Below are 17,369 nucleotides of genomic sequence, written 5' to 3' on the forward strand. Positions count from 1 at the left end.
TGCAGGATCGGTATTTGATTTATTTGTACACTGCAGCGCAGTGTAGCAGGGAAGGACGTCATTTATATGACATTTAAATATAATGGGTCTGCAAAAGGCTTTGTGGCCGCTCATGCACAATTAATTCTGGCTGTGTTTCCTCTCTGCAGATCAGTTCTCCCAACAGATAAATCCAGACCCACACTCTACAGATACACAAGAAAAGCTGCAAATATACATTTGTGTGTCGCTCAGCTTTCATGAATGAGCTGTAATTACAGACAATTCATGACATTGACCATGTTGCTTCAGTCTTTAAGTAGAGTCATTCAAGGCCTGCAGCAGAACTGCAGTCTGAAACTGTGATGCTGCCGCACTGGAACATGAGGCTGACGAAAGATTTAGCCTCGAATGTTATGAATAACAAGAAGGCCGAGGAATGTGTGTGTGTGTGTGTAGAAAAAAACAACCTTTAAAGAGAGAGAGAGACAGAGAGAGAGAGAGAGGAAAAAAGCTTTTTTTAAATTTGCATTCTAGTTGAATATATTAAAGTCAAAAAGATGATTTCCTACTTTTTCCAGCATTCCACATTTCAAAGTCTGAACTCTCCAGTGATCAATATTCAATTTGAAGCTATTTTTAACTGACATTGACCAAAGAAAATCACTTTGGCCAAAGAATAAAACACTAAGGCTACCACTAATGTAACCACATAAAAAAAGAACAGCACACTGATCTGAAATCTGTATGGATCTCATAGATCAGGGATTTGGCAGAACGGTCTCAAAGAACTACCTCAACTTGATAGTGAATGTCAAAGGTTTTACCTATAAAACCAACTATTTTCCTTCAATCCAGGATTTCTTATTGGAAATGCTCAAATAATCCTCTGAAATTTGAAAATTAGTGCATGTACCACTTTTTGGGGGCTAAAGCAGAGTGACTTCTTGGTTGACCAATAAGGAATCTGTGATTTGGCCTGCAGGAGCTATAAATCCAAAAAGAGAAAGAAAACAAGGAGGAGAATCTGACAGAAAGTCGATAAATCCAAACGCAACCACACAGAAAACATGCAGACTGGCAGCACACATGACATGGCACATTTTCATTTGATATCACTTGATAAGAGCGGAATTTCCAAATCCACGTACAGGCGGGCCTATGAGTGCGTATGAAGACTGATCTCCACAGGCCTTTCATGGCTCTGAACCAACCATGTGAGTCAGTCATGCAACAGCAGGAAACTGAAACACAGTTGAGCAGGGGAACATATTTATAGACCAAGTGTGATGTTTCACATTCCCCCTTTATCACCGTCGGCTACACACCACCACCACCACCACCACTACCAGCAGCAGATTCATCTCCACACACAGGATCATGTTAGAAGTGGGATCATTTTGCTGATTTAAAACCCGATGTGACCCGGTGGAGGCCTGATGTGCAAAAGAAAATTCATTTGATATTTAGGAATTAAAATAGAAAGCCCAGCAGTTAAGTTTTATTTCTAGTTCATAACACAATGTAAAGAGCTCATTTCGTTTCTTTGACGTGAGAACACATTTCTATTAAGACCAGGTTAATCAAAAATAGTCAGAGAATTGAGAGTCTGTGTTCCGGTGAGGTGCGTAAAGCTGCTTTCTAATTCGAAGCCTGCGCTGGAATAAATAGGCTACAAAGCTGCAGGTCAGAGCCACAAAGCTTCACAGTTTCTCTCCTGTGGTTTTTGTGACTGAGCCACCTTCAGCAGAAAATGTCGCCCGGTAAGTATAGGACAGTGAACGGCGAGCTGTGTGCGCGCATGTTGCCCAGAAACCAGAGAGCCAGTAATGTTCTCACAGAGCCAGCTCTGTTTATTCATGTCCGCCTTGTCGCCATTGCGGCTCCCGCACACTCACTTTTCATCGACTCGCAGCCAAATATGGAGAAACGCAGCAGCAGCACCAGCAGCATGTGCACCAGCCTCTCCCTGCAACACAACCCGTGCAGCAGAGCCATGATAGCACCGACAGGAAATGTCGGTCTACGAGCTATGGCTATCAAAATGGAGGTTCATATTTCCACAGCAGCCACAACGTATCTTTTGTCCGCGGCGCCCACGCCTTTTGTCTGCGCCACAGCGGGGAAAATTTGCGCAAGGTTGATAAACCCGATGCATCATCCACAATTTTTTTACGCGATGATGATGAGAGAGGAGATACGGAGAGGACACATCAGCGCGTCTCCTCAGAGGACACACCGTGTCCCTGCTCCTGATTTCATTTGACACATCTGTAGCATCTGCAACATAGGACCCCACATCTAATTATTATCATTACGCGTAATGATAATTAATTAAAGCCCAGCCTGTCAATGAGTGTGTTTGGTCCGGATTTAATGGACTCATGCGACATAAATCCTTGTTGGATACAGAAAAATATGTAGAGAAATCCACTTATGAGAAATGTTTGAAGTGATACTAAGATTTCATGTTAATTAACAGGGTGATGGTTTCTCTTACTCAATTTTTTGCCTAAAAACCACTGCAGCGTCCTTTAAAATCATAAATAAAGCGACGAGGAAATGTGACAGTCACCACCTCATCAAATCTTCAGAGAGGTTTGTGATGAAAGGGTTTAAGAGCTGTTTCATTATCATTTAGAGAATAAACTAAATTCTGGCCTGTTCAGGATTCATCTCTGTTTGTTCTCATATTAAAACGACGAACTGGGAAAGAAAAGAGAGCAAGAAATTGAGGATCAGAATCTGAAAATGATGTGTTTCCAGTGTTGTGTCTTTATTGCGTTTAGAGCATCTTGTAATAAATTAATTCATTTTAATGGTGGAATATATTTGACCTTCCGCTCGGTGCTGCAGTGAAGATGGTGTGAATGGAGGCCCGCAGATTTATTTATTCAAGAGACGCTGATGTTTCTGTGTGAAAATAAATGTTTTGGTCTGAATTCATGATTAATATGATTTATTTTCATATGTCATTTAAAATGTATGTCTGGTGCCTGTGAATATTTCACCTGAGGCCCGCAGAAAATGACGAGAAACGAAGGATACAGCTTCACCTCTATTTTCATTATTGTGATTAATCAGTTTTCCGCCATGTTGTTTCGAATATTATAGAAAACATAATAATTATTATTAATATTGTTATTATTATAGTTGATGTTAATTGGCTGACAGAAGAAATACAAATATTTTATCTTCAATTAAATTCGAAGAGATTATTTTTGAGTGAAATAAACAACCAGCACTTTTATATAATAATAAACAAACAATTATATAATAACAATAATAATAATAATAATAATAATAATAATAATAATAATAATCGGAGAAGAAGAAGAAGAAGAAGAAGAAGAAGAAGAAGAAATCTGTCATTAATATCAAGATTAAAACGTTTATATTTTTTATTTTTCTTTGCGTGGAATACATCAAACTTTAACAAATAAAATCTCGACAATCTAAGAAACAACAGGCCTTTGTGGTCATATGTATAAAATAAGGAAAGAGCACAAAGAATTAACTAAAATGTAACGCCTTAATCAAATAAAATGTGGCATCTTGTCTGCAGACAAACAAATTCTTCATGTCTGTTTTTACAGACACAGGAGGTGAAATCTAATTTCAGCAACAATTTTGTAGACACAACAAACTTTACACCTCTAAATTCAGCAATTTCACTTTACCAAAATTTAGAGCACATCCAGGACTTAAATTTGACAAACATCCCAAATGTCACATAGAACACCCGAATAAAAACTGCTTCGTTCTGTTTAAATCAAGTTTACATGTGATCAGGCGCAGCATAGAAAAAATAAGACTCTCGTTCTGGTCCCACGTTTATCGCTCATTTGATTTGGCTCGACGTGTAAAATGAAATCCTTCCCACATAAATGGCACTTTTCATAAATCGTGCGAGTCTGCTGCCTGCTTCTTTCCACAAATATTATTTGCACATGAGTGTTCGGTCCAATAAGATGAAAACCCTCTGGAATCATAATGAAAAAAAGTGACTTAATATTCTTTACTAAATTATTTCTTACTGCTATCTGTTATAAACTCAACAATGATCTGCACTGAACAGTACAATACAGCGTGATGTTTCACTATCAGACACAACGTGCGTAAAAACATAATTTTAGGCGCAATAATCCAATTACGCATAATGTCGTGTTAGAGCTCATGCGCTCATTTCCTCACATACTCAGCACCGTGACTCTGAAACTGTAAATTAAACCTTCATGTCGCAGATTTATATTAAACATGTTATTTTAGATAAATGATCGTGAACTTGTCGGCCAATCAAAGTGTCTGAGGGTTCTTCAGTTCCCACCTCATGCTTACTTAATTAGGACACATCTGAGCGTTAAGGCTCCATTTGGCACATTTTGATGCATATTTATTTATTTTGTTTAGGTATTAGTTTTGGATTGAATTTTTGATTGTTTCCTGCTTTACGTTTAGACACTAATATTCACAGATGTGTTTTGTGGAGGGGGGGGGGGGGGGGTGTTTGAGCATGAGACATTTTCATTAAGCGGGTTATTCCTCTCTCTCATCGTTCGTTTCAGTGCTGGGGAAATTATTCTTTCCTACATTGAGTGTGGACTCTTTGGGCCCCCTCAGGGACCTCCGGGGACCGTGGATCCGCACCGGGAGCCCCTGACTTCACTCGCCCCGCTGTGCCAGAGATTCCTGTGCAGCAGCCTGAGCAGCGGGACTCCTCCCCTTCACTCAGAAACCCGGAGCACGTAGCAACAACCGAGCCAATGTGCTCCAGCGCGATCCGTCCTACCGACCGCGGTGCCTGGCAACAGAAAAAGACGTGATGACGTCCCCTCCAGATTGCGTATTATGGGATGTGCGAAATTAAACAACCCGAGGAGGACACGAGGGAAGCGAAAAAAATAATAAAAGAGACAGAAATAAACGAGGCGCATGGTGAATCATGGAGCTCTCGGCTGTCGGTGAGAGCGTCTTCGCAGCCGAGTCCATCATTAAACGGCGAATCAGACGGGTATTCGCTGCTTTTCTTCCCCTCTCGGGCTGAGCCTCCACACCGATTATGCAACCGTTTGTTTGTGCAGCCCCGACAGGCAACACGCTGATAACCTGACTGTGTTCCGGTTCTGTTTTGCAGGGTCGTTGGGAATATCTCGTGAAATGGAAGGGCTGGTCTCAGAAGTGAGTATAATAGCCGAGGCTGGGAAGGACAGCGCTCCATCCTGGCCGGTCGCACAACTGCACCTCTGACTCTGTCGTTACTCCGCTTGTGGATGTTTTTTTATCCGTTTCATCCGATCTGAGGACCGTAGTCCGGTCTGATCTGGGTACTGTGGCTTGTGTGCACCAGTCAGAGGTTGAAAATGTCCAGGCTTCAGCCCGCTGGGGTTCGTTAAAGTCCACACTAGCTTTAGCAATGGCTGGGTTCACCATGCGTCACTGTCCGCTACGTAGCCTGCAATTGCAGCGTACGCAGCAAAAAACGTTTTGATGAAAGTAATATACAGCGTGTGTGCGCGCAATGACATGTGGTCCGCTCAGTGTCTGGTGCCAAACACTTCTCATGTTTGCTGTTGTGACACAGGCACAGCACATGGGAGCCGGAGGAAAACATTCTGGACGAACGACTCTTCGCTGCCTTCGACGAGAGGTGAGGGTTTGACAGCGCAGCGGTAGGCCTCTCTCCACCGGAACGAAATGGCACCGCGCGCTCTGCGATACGAAACAAACAAAAGTCTGTTTAAACAAGATCTACTCCGGATTTTAATGTTCAAAACTTTCTTTTCGCAAGAGGAAGCGGTGACGTGTGTTTGTGGAGTGAGATAATTCATGTCGAGCTCGAACAGGTGCCAGATGAGATGCAGTTTTGAAATCACAAGCAGGATATCTGCTTCATTTTGTTTCTCATTTTTAATTTAACCGAGTTCCAAAGCAAATATAAATGAAAAAGTCCTTACGGTCGATCTCGTCCCAATGACAGAGTTTGGCCTTTATACGCACAAAAGATCATTCGATTTAATTAGAACATCAATAAGAAACAATCAGATAATGTGATTTGACGATGATGATTCGTCAAATGCTTTTCCTCACGTAGAGAGCGCGAACGGGAGCTGTTTGGCCCGAAGAAGCGGGGACCCAAACCAGAGACATTTCTCCTGAAGGTGAGTGAATCTTTCATTCTTTCATTTCATTTTCACTTCTCTCTCACGCGGGGCATTAACGAAACACATCATGAGTCATTTCCATGACAACTACGGTCTTATTCATTTGGAGAGTATTGGACTGTGGTTCAGAATCACCTGAAACTATAGTGGGATGAGAAGAGTGAGCCAAAACAAAAGCTTTAATTTACCCAGTGTTTTCATAAGATTAAAACATTCGTAAGAAAACTATCAAACGTTCTATAACTTATTGTGGATCTGTACATTGTCATGGCTGTGCGTTTTTTAAACAAGAGATCAACTTTAGGATGAGGCCTTGACCAAACAGCTGCTTCTCTTAAACCTTCAAATTTCCTCAGGAGATTTTCATCTCTGGGAAACCTCCTTTAATAAACCTTATTTACTCTGTCCTCAGGCCAGAGCCAAAGAAAAGACGTATGAATTTAGAAGAGAGGCTCCCAGAGGGATCCAGGTTTCCTATCCCATCCCGGAGCCTGTCATAACACCAAGGGCCCGGGAGGGTTTACGCGCCGTGGTTCCCACAATCTTCCCACCGAGCGCGGTCAACAGAGGAGAGAGTGTCTACGTCCGAGCACCAGAGCCCGAGAGGAGGCCCAGACCGACCCCACCGGCTTCTCTGACACTCCAGGAGCCGGACCAATTCCCCAAAAAGAGAGGGCGCAAACCGAAGCTACATTTACATTACGATAAAGAAGATGGAAGCAGCTCGGCAGAACCGGACACCAAACGGAGCAGGTTAGTGGAGGAGCCCCTGTCACACGGTGTGTCCAAAATGGCCAGACGGCTGCATCACCACCACGGAGAGACGACGGACCACAGCCTCGTCCAGCTGACCAAGAGGTTTCAAGAGAAGACCACGATCACGCCCAAATCCAGCGGCGCGCAGAGACACGCGGGGGGCACAGGCCTGTCCTACACCTGCGCGTTCAATCCAAACGAGAGGGGACACAGGACTCACTGTCTGAGCAGCATGTCTGTCCCTCTGAAGCTGCGGCACCAGGTGAAAGAGTACACGCCCACTCAGCCCGAGTCCACCCGTGACCCAGCCTCGAGGTGGACCCCAAGATTCACCAACCTGGACACTGTGACCGTGACGGACGTCACCATGAACCTGTTGACGGTCACCGTCAGGGAGAGCAGCACGGACAAAGGCTTCTTCAAAGAGAAAAGATGAGTGTGTGCAGCAACATTAAATGTCTAAATAATTGTTTAAGATGTTAACTCACTAACAAGCCTATCCTGTATCACCATATTTTTTCTATGTAACTTCTAAAAGTGTGAATACACATGTTTAAAACGCTGCTGGAAAATTAAATAGAGAAAGTGACGTTGAAACGTTAAAGGGTATTTGAAGGCGTTAAATATCTCTGATGTCATCTTGTTCAGATTGTGTAGAAACACACTTTTTTACTGTACAACCATAATATTCTTATTTAGCTATAGTCTATGACAGTGTTCTCCGAATAGGAAAGGTTATAAGGTGACTGGCATTTATAAGCTTTTTTTTCAGTCAAGTCAAAAGCGACGTGAAACGTCTCAGTTTAGGTTCAGAATAAGATGTGTTTCATGCATCTTGTCATAGTATTATGAATGTTTGTAGGCATGAGACTCGTGTCGAATAATAATCGAAATTATGAAAGACTCGTATAGTTAGTGATGTTTTATCACAGGAAAATAAAAAATCCATCTGAATATCTACATCTACATTTTTCTAAGCGTTTCAGAAAGTATTGTCTCTAATTTAAAAATCCTCATTTAGGCTGCGGGATATATATTTTTGTAAAGGCTTTGCTGTTGTACTGGGTTGGTGCCACGTTCAAATTTAACATGTCCGATAATATTTGCTCAACAAGTTTCGGTTTTGTATGAATTATTCTGAATTATTCCAACAAGAAGACTTTGAATATGCGAGGGATAAAATGTTAAATGTGCTCATTTGGACTGATTAAAAAATATATATGTTTTCCTGTTGAAGTTTTGTCTGAGTATATTTCTTTAGAAGAAAATAACGAACCACTCATTACGACATTCTGTGACCTCCTCGGTTTAGTTCTAAGTTTTCTTTGCTTTTATCTTCATTTCAAGTTGTAGCTGTTTTCATAAGAAGCAACAATTTAAACCTCTGAACCATATCTCATCAGATATATGATGCAAATGTAAAGTTGTGGTTCTTATGAAGCTATACAAATATTGCTCTTCTTCTGTCTCTATCGCCATCATCATCGTCATTAACATGTTTCCAGTGCGAGCTCACATTACGCATGGAAAGACAGGAGTGCGGCCTAAGAGCAGACGCAGAGTGAAGGCGGGGGGACTATATTTTCACAGTCTTTATGTATTCAACTACAGACTGTGAATGATTGTAATGATATTACTCATGTGAGACATTTGACTCCTATATGGACAACCACAGAGAGCGTCTCCCACTCTGTGACCGCGTTGAGTTCAATTGGTTATAAATTTAAAAAAAATATTTGAAAGGTTTAGATGTATTATTTTTAAATGATTTGAGATCAGAGCTGAGTTTTTTTTGTCCTTATGACATTTTAAACTCTCTTCTCTAATTCGGATGCAGGATGCACTGTCCCAAAAAGACGCAACTTTTTTCAGGCAAGACTGATCATGAAAAATGATGGTTACACAACAGTTCCTGGTCCTCTCTCTCTCTCCCCCTCTCCCCCCACCCCCTCCCGCCTCCTTTCCATCGTCACCTCCTCACTCCTCCGTTTCTCTCCTCTCACCCCCACCTGTCGAGGCACATGGCCTCCCACACTGAGCCCTGTTACTTGTGTTAAAAGCATTTTCTTTTCTCCCCAGTCCACGCGCGCTTGCTCTTTGTGGAGGCGCCTTCAGATAATGTGTGCGGTGATTTGGCACAATACAAATACAGCTGAATCAAAATGAATCATTCCAAAATGTGGGACCGTATTGAAGGTGCGAATTTATGCTCTTGTAACTTTGGTGTTTTAATGGAAACTGGAGGTGATGCCCGGTTTTCTAGAGTTGAAGCTAAATCACTCATCCTTACATCTTCGGTCACATAACAACTATATTCATGAGTGTACTTTCAAATTTGTGCTTGATCAGATCCAACATGTCCATATTTGAGCATTTAGTGACTTGAGCAGCAGCAAAAGGCTTCCCCCTGCAGCTGAGGCAACATCTGGCCGATCTCTGCATGCGAGTGTAATTTGCTCAAAGACTAATCCACCAGAAACCTCCCGACCCTTTGATCCGATGCTGCCTTGGGGCCCGTGGAGGCTCCACAGCCACCCGGAGAAGAGCTGCAGCCATCAGCCCACAGAGAGCGGCCCTGAACGGTCACGGCCCACTGGGTTTCACCTCCACAAGATGTCGCCACCAACCACCACCAACACCTTGAGACGGTGCCAAACCATTACTGCACAACGACCCCGCTGAGTTAAAATGAAGTAAAACCACTCATGCTCGATGGATGAATCATTGGTGAAAGCTGGCAACGCATTCCAGTTTGTATTCATGTACAATATTAGCTGCTGCTGAGTTACAGCTTCCTCCTGCTGTGGGTTTCTTCGAGCAGGAAAAAGCCTCCAGATTATTTTTTGCCTTCCAGATGTGAGGCGATGCACCATCCAGCCACTAGATGAGGCCCAAGCACAGAAACACATATTTCTTTATTCTGATTTTAGTGGACCTTTCTGAAATGAACTTTTGAAAAGTAGCTCTGATCAGACTCAGATCCATCTTTTAATTCCTCAATACTTTTCCCTCTCTTAATGTAGAGCAATTTCATTTTTTTTTTGTTTTAATGTAAAAAAAACAAAAACAATTGAAGAGATGTACATGTGTTGGTTAAGTAACTTAGAACTTTAGTCCAGTAAAATTATAAAAACGACATAGACTTTTTAAAGTGGATGAACTATTGAGCCAAAAGACCTGATAGTTTAAAAAGATGGCTGAAGACTTTCATTGGTAGTTTTTCATATAAAACAACAATTGGAGAGATTTAAAATTGATGGTGAAGTAGGCTGACTGTGAACTTTGTAAAGTACAATGATAAACCACTAAGAGACTTATTTAAAGTGGATGAATTGTTGTGCCAAAGGAGCAATGATGTAAACAGATGGCTGAAGACTTTCAAGCTTATTGTCTCTTTATAGAGGGAAGACAAAGAGCTGCAAAGGCCAAGCAGACCCCAACAACTGGATCAGCTCTAATTAAAGAGAGAGAGGGAGAGAGAGAGGGGGAGAGAGAGAGAGAGAGAGAGAGAGAGAGAGAGAGCATTCAGTGGAGCTGAACCACAGTAGCTGCAGCAGAGCGCTCCAACTCTCCATGTCTCTCAGTCTTATATTTATTTCAGCCATGCTCTGTCGTCCACTTCTGCCTGGGTTTTTTATCTTTACATCGGTGACATGTTTTCTTTTGCGATAGTTTTGGTGCATTTCTTGGCTCTTCAGCTACGACACTGTGCAGCTGATCTGTGCAACTGGACTGGGAGGTGAGGAACTTTACGCATTTGAAAAAAAGAGGGCACGTTGGCCATTTAGTGAGGTGATATTTACAAAGGGTTTCTGTTGAAACTAATATTAATGTTGTATAAGGCATCGGTTAATACTGTATGGTTTGGTTAAACGTTATAAATAAGAGCAAAATATGTGTTGAACTCCATTTGACTGGTCCATTTATTAACAACATTGACACAAGGCCTGATGATCAAGCCCCTTCATCAATGATTTAATGATATTTGCAAATACTGGCGGATTAGAATCACTAGAATAACTGTATTATTTGTGAATAGAAACAATAAAAAAACATCCATTTGGATTTTTGCACATCCTGGTTTCCTAAAGTCTGTGGTACTTTGACGTTGCCACATTTTGCAGGATAGTCAATTTTAACTTCACGCTGATGGAATTGGCTTCATCACAATATTTCCTCTCTTAATCCAGCGGTTTTGCAGCTGGGGTGGACTCCAGGATCGTGCTCCAGGTGCGGCTGCGCTGCACCGAGGGCTCGGTGCGGTGGGTGTACCCAGGCCAAGCTCTCCGGGTGGTGCTGGAGCCGAATCTGTCCTCCAACCTGCGCACCACCGTCTGCATCAAACCGTCTCCCTCCTTCCGCGGGGCCAGTGTGTTCGTTGAACGCGCCGGAGAGCTGGAGCTGCTGGTGGCGGACGGCGAGCGGCCGCAGCAGGTCTTCTGTTTCCGGGCTGACGGTCCGCGCAGGCCCGCTTTATACCTCCAGGCCAGCCCGCAGAGTGACGGACACTGGAGCAGACGCACGATGAGCTTCAGATACGAGCTGCTGGGGAACAGGAGCGCTGCGCCCAACCTGGGTCAACAGAGTGAGTGCACCCTGAGTTTGACCGATGGAGATCAGTGATGAGTTACATACTGTGATAAGAAAAGGTTTTAGTATAGTAACGATAATAACTGTATTGATGAGTAAGACCAAGTTTAATGAAGATGTATTAGTGGAAGAGAAACTAGGATCCTATACTCAAGTAAGAGAACTCATCTATCAGATACTTTTAGTGCAGAGCAAGCTGCAGCATTTATCTCTGGGAAAACAATTGTATTAAGCCTATATAGCAATTAGATGTATTCAGTTACATGGTTCTAGTCATTATTCAGACCAATATCTGGGTTACCAGGTTGGTAAAAAAAACGTCTGCTGGACTCAATACACCAACTTTGTCTGAACCAAAATTCTTTTTAATTAACAGTTTATTGAGCATTTATTACAGAACAATAAACATGTATCCACACTTAAACAAAACATACAGCACAAACTTAATCTAGAAGGATTTTACACAGTGTAGCAACCCCACATGTTCTCTTAGTTGCTGAAAAAGTATTTTAAATTAACAAGTTAACTATTAATAGAGCCATTAGTTACAAATTGATAAGTTTCTATCAAGGTTTATAAAATATACTTTAGCCAAAAAGTGGCAGCACAAATTTCCAATCATAAGATGCAGAAGAAAAGATACGATCCTTGACTGGTCCCACATCAGAGAAATGTGCTGTGTTGCAAGGAGCACATCAGAAAACAGACAACAGTGAAAGTAAAAAATAAGTGAACGTGCAATACAAACACAAGGAAAAATAAAATACAAACTGAATCATAAATATCATATGCTAATTAATAGTGTCACATATTGCACACTAGCCATTGAATTACACAGATAGAAATGAGCATCATCAGAAAATGAACTCTTGCTTGGGGTTCACATTGTTGACAAGGGGAGATTGAAGGACTTTAACTGACCAATCCTAACCCCATAGTTTTAGAAAAAAAAAAGAGGTTATTTAATTACAGACCCATTTTTTTCTGTGGGGAGCATGCAGCTGGTCAGCCTTGTGTTTTGTCTGGCTGTCTGGTTTCCATCGAGGGACAAAGCAGAAGGGACGGAGCAGACCACGGGCGGCTGGAGGGCATTGGGCCAGGGGACCTGAATTGAGACTGCAAATAGTTTGCAGATTCCACAAATGCCTCATCATTGTGTGTGTGTGTGTGTTTATTAGCATTTATCCATGTGTGCGGGCCTTTCCCAAAGCGGTGATGTCATTCTCTGTCTATAACAGGCAGCTGCGGGTTTATCGTCTCTGTGTTGCCAGTCTGGCAGAGTGTTTGACTCCTGCGGTCTCCTGCATTGGCATGGGGTCATTCAATTAGGTAGATACAATGGGAGTCAAACACAGGGTCAAGACTAGTGGAGTTTTTGATCTGCAGGCAATGCGGTGGGCAGAGCTCAAACACAGGAGCAGCATTCCTTCTTCTAAACCCGGGTGTCTTTGCCCTGTGACGCGAGGAGGCAGAAGAATGAAGCTGGTATGTGTGTCTGTGTGGGAGGGAGGAGAAAAGACAACATCTATCAATCACTGTCAGTCTTACAGAGCTTTGGGTCACACATGGTTTGCAAGCAGTTGATTATGATTGACGGAGATAGAAAATTTAAAAAAAGTTATGCGATGCAAGTTTTCATCATCTTACAGCAAAAATGTGTATGTCCACAGCTTCTTGTCGACCCTGCAATGATACTGAACTCCTGATGGCTATCTGCAACAGTGACTTTGGTAGGTACATGTACTACAAACATGAGATCTGTGACTAATTCTACTCTTACTAAGATCTTTGAAAATTAATTCACCTTTAATTAACATCTGCCGTGTATATAACACACTTGCAGAGGTTGTTTTCAACTTAATTGTATGTGTGAACAAAACAACTCAAATTAATCCCATTCAAAAATAAAATTAAGAAAATGACATAAAAACTCACCTTAAAGTTCGAGTGGATGAGATGTTGAAATTTCTTGTTTTCCTGTTTGTGTTTCTTCAGTTAAATGATCAAAACTTAGCTTGTTTTTCCAAAAGCTGCTGAGAGCTGATGGGAATATTTCATAGTTTAAACGGAACTTGGATTTTTTTTTTTTGCAGTTGAGGCCTTGAGGTGAGGCCTAAGCAGTTTCCCTCCAAAAGTGACTTCCTTATTTACTTCCTCATCTAAATCCAGAGAAGTTGAATGCATCACAGTGATATAGTGCTGTATGTACAATACATGTGTCCCCTTCTCCAGCAATGGTTGTTCAACTCTCACTGAGTTTTAAATACTTAGGAGTGACAGTAGGATGTCGGCCTTCTCACATAATATTCATTAGATAGATAGATAGACATACTTTATTCATCCCCGAGGGAAAATTCTTGAACATAACATGTTAATTCAATGTAATAACATGACCCTTAGTGATTCAGTGACTCTTTATCACCATGTAACAACATGAAACTTTTATTTAATGTTGAATCAACTTCAAACACAAATAGAAATAGTAGTGAGAAAAGAAAAAGTCTGAATGACATTCAAGTACAACGAAGAGTCCAAACAAACAAACAAACAAACAAACAAACAAACAAACAAGAAAATAACAGTTTGAGTGATAAACAACAAACAAATCATTCGATTTCAAATATAAAACCAAGAGGATCTCAGCTCAGGTTTCACTTCAGCTTTTCTTCCACTTGTGAACCATCACCCCAAACAAACGCATAGAAGAAGAAGTTGTGCTGGACTCACCTCATGTTCACACAGAGTCTGAGATCAGCTGTCGGTTCAGAGACTGAGCTGCTGCTGGAACACTCCTCTCCACAGGGAGACGCCATCATGGCTCCGACTCTTCCGTGTTAAAAGGTGGAAAGGCGGGATCAGTCCAGAGCAGGACACAATCCGATTGGCTGAACAGAACCAGGTGGTGGGGTGTGGGGGCGGGGCGTGAATCAACGTGTATTTTGAAAAAATCGTATCAGACGTCATTAATACAATGGAGTAATAACGAATTAGCGCCATGTTGAAGAAAAACAGAATTGGACTTCACAAGACTAAAGAATCTCTTGTTCAACTTCAACAATTTTAAACACTGAACTCCATTTAAATCAGAATAGTTAAAATTAATCAACTCTGAAATGTTTAACCCTGAAATTTCAACACTCTGACCTAAAATCTCAGTTGCTAAAAGTACATTTCTTACATTAAGTAGATTTTGGTACTTAGAATGAAAATGAATGTACCTGCATTTCAGTTAAATGTTTATAACATGGCAAAATATATGCAAAGTACTAGTAGTGTAAAAATAATGTAGTTGTGTTAATTTAAAAAACTTACTAGTCCCTCTACAGGACATTTACTTGAATTCAAGTATTTGTACAGAGTAATATTTAGGTTATAATCTGAGTATTTGATCCACAGATGTTTAATCTTACCTGAATTAAGATTAAACTCCGTTCTTATGGCCGGCTGTATGTTCTGGAAAGCCACAGTTCTGCAGGCAGTGCAGTCAGCAAAGGTTAAACAGATACAGATGTGTTTCACAAAACCACCATGTTCATTTTTAGAAAAAGGGAAATCACATGAGCAGCATAGTTGAGAAAGAAAAAAATATAAGACAGAAAGGAATGGATGTAGATTTGGAGATAAAGGGATTTATATAGATTTTTTCTTTCTTTCTCAGTGATCCGAGGCCACATCAAGAACATCTCCCACAGCTCTGAAAGCCAGACATCGTCGGTGGAGGTGTCAGCGGTGAGGGTGTACTGGCAACGTAGTGGAGTGTTTGAGAGACGTGTAGATCCGGATTCACCTCGGTCCGTCTCATCTTGGCGTGGACACATCCACGCACTCCTGCAGTGCCATGTGAAGCCTGGGGATGGAGAGTTTCTTTTCACAGGGTCAGAACACTTTGGGGAAGCGTGGTTAGGGTGTGCACCGCGATACAAAGACTTCCTGTCCGTCTACCAGACTGCCCGGGCGGCACGTCGGAATTCCTGTGACTTCCCTTTAGACTGAGGAAGTGTGTTGTTGTAGCACCACTGAGCCCGACAGTCTTAATCCACAGGCATTTTCACCCCTGTGCTGGCAGTGTGGGATCCCTGTGATGTTTTAATGTGCCATCCTGGTGGCATCAAATATCACCAGCAGAGACAGACTGACTGATTTTCTGGTGAAACGCACATTTGGTAGAGTGGAACAGGAGCAAACAGCAGGGGCCTCCTGCACCCTGGCTCAGAGAGGGCCTGCTTTTGTCTCCCTCCCATCACTGTCCTCGGCCCTGGGAGACTAAGAAGGGCTTGAGTTGCTGCTCGGTCTTTGTGCCTCTCTCCACATCCACTGTTGTTCACTTTGCCGGCTCTGTGTGAGTGTTGCCCTCTGAACCGTGGTGGGAGGGAAGACTGAAGGGCTGCCATTTTTCAAGTTTGTCTTTGTGAATAAAGGCTTGAACATGTGTGATTGTGCAGCTATACTTTTATCCTATTTTATCCTATGCATTCTGTGTATTTAAGTGATGTATATTAAAAGCAAACCATCTTATGATTCCACTCTTCTTTGTTTATTCAAAGGATGATTAACAATATCGTCCAATTCCCCTTTATTTCAAGACTTATTGTCTGTTCAGATTTCATGGTGCAATACATTTTTAAACATTCCATTTGATCACAGGCCACATTAAATTATTGAAATGAGCCTGTTTGTCGGTGTCAGTTTTTCACTTTTATCATCAAGATCAAAAGCTTTAAAACTGTTTCCTGAAAAAGTGAAACGATGCTTTTTGTTGTGTCTATGTCAAGATCACAAGTTCACTTACTTGATTGCAGCAAAACATTTTGGTCAGAAGTTGTTTCGAACAGCAGAATGATGAACATTCAAAAAGCCACGTGGTTTTTGACGAATAGAATTCGCATTTTATCTTTGTCCTCATTTATTAATTTCAAGCGACAAGAAAAGTTTCAAGGTTTCAATTTCAAACATATTCATTTGCATTTTTTAAATCTTAACAGAGAGTCTGGTCAGTTCATTTAATCAGTGGACCGTTAAGAAGTGAGCCGAGCATAAAAATCTAAATTTCATGAGCTCCTCTGACTCTTGCACACAGGCCCCCTTAAGACTCTGCGCTCTTGGCTTGGTAAAGGCTTGGATGAACTCATGCCCCTGTTTCCCATCATTGCATAATCTCTGGTCATTTACAGAGAATGGGATTTAGAGCTGAAGAGTCCGACAAACTAATTTTTCCGTCCTTTTCCTCCTGCATCCCATCCTCTCCCTGTAATCAGATTCATATGATAATAGGATAGCCCTACCATAAAAAGAAATACCAAATCTCCTTAGATGGCCGAAGCTGTGAGCAGACTGAATCAGACTTTTCTTTTGAGCTGTGTGGCCCCTGCATCAAGACGGCCCAAGAAGACGAATGGACAGATGTGAGGCCCCAAAGCCTGGGATCCTCCCTCTCTGCCCCACCCAGAAGAGGGGAACAATTAATTGACTTTTAAAGAAACTGCTTTCCGAGCCTATTCCACACTTCTCCTTGGCTGAGCAGGGCTCACAAATTGGTGTGTTGAACTTTTTATGAGGACTAAATAGCTGCCAATGAAAGTGTAAATGACTGTGTAGTGAATGGGGCCCACACAATGGCCCTGCAGTGGCAAGGCCTCCAGCAGACATAATGACCATTGTCACGGCTGCTGTCATCTAGAAACCATCAGGGCTCACGAATCCCAGGAGCTGGAGGAGAGAGAGAGAGCTCTCACTCAACCCTTGTTTTCTCTTCTCGTTTATTTCTGCTAAATATCCTTTTATTTCTCAGTAGCTCATCTCTTTGTTTGCATGTAGCCCGTTTAGGCCTCAGCTACAACTTGATCAGCTGCATGAAGGTTTCGAGAAATGATTGCCTTAGTTTGA

The 17,369-nt window shown here is 41.9% G+C and overlaps 2 protein-coding genes and 1 long non-coding RNA gene across 4 annotated transcripts; 2 read left to right on the plus strand and 1 right to left on the minus strand.

The window, feature by feature from the left end:
- The first annotated feature begins 4,705 nt into the window (after positions 1 to 4,705).
- On the plus strand, positions 4,706 to 8,132 carry cbx8a (chromobox homolog 8a (Pc class homolog, Drosophila)). Of its 2 annotated transcripts, XM_020101756.2 has the most exons (5): positions 4,706 to 4,990; positions 5,114 to 5,157; positions 5,561 to 5,626; positions 6,071 to 6,137; positions 6,553 to 8,132. In XM_020101756.2, the coding sequence occupies exons 1-5, from the start codon at positions 4,922 to 4,924 to the stop codon at positions 7,330 to 7,332; spliced, it is 1,026 nt and encodes a 341-aa protein (XP_019957315.2). In that variant the 5' UTR covers positions 4,706 to 4,921; the 3' UTR covers positions 7,333 to 8,132. The 2 variants fall into 2 exon arrangements, with proteins under 2 accessions (XP_019957315.2, XP_069381326.1); XM_069525225.1 differs by lacking the exon at positions 5,561 to 5,626 and having other exon boundaries at positions 4,710 to 4,990.
- Positions 8,133 to 10,401: 2,269 nt separating this feature from the next.
- Positions 10,402 to 16,001, plus strand: LOC109638691 (meteorin-like protein). Its single transcript, XM_020101783.2, has 4 exons — positions 10,402 to 10,635; positions 11,087 to 11,481; positions 13,157 to 13,216; positions 15,145 to 16,001. The coding sequence occupies exons 1-4, from the start codon at positions 10,550 to 10,552 to the stop codon at positions 15,477 to 15,479; spliced, it is 876 nt and encodes a 291-aa protein (XP_019957342.1). The 5' UTR covers positions 10,402 to 10,549; the 3' UTR covers positions 15,480 to 16,001.
- Positions 11,830 to 14,352, minus strand: LOC138407759 (uncharacterized). The gene is made up of 2 exons (XR_011241103.1): positions 14,214 to 14,352; positions 11,830 to 12,981 (listed from the first exon to the last, which is right to left on the minus strand). It is a non-coding gene; the product is annotated as an uncharacterized lncRNA (long non-coding RNA).
- Positions 16,002 to 17,369: the final 1,368 nt, after the last annotated feature.

This window comes from Paralichthys olivaceus, chromosome 5 (assembly GCF_024713975.1).
Source record: "Paralichthys olivaceus isolate ysfri-2021 chromosome 5, ASM2471397v2, whole genome shotgun sequence".
Taxonomy (NCBI): domain Eukaryota; kingdom Metazoa; phylum Chordata; class Actinopteri; order Pleuronectiformes; family Paralichthyidae; genus Paralichthys; species Paralichthys olivaceus.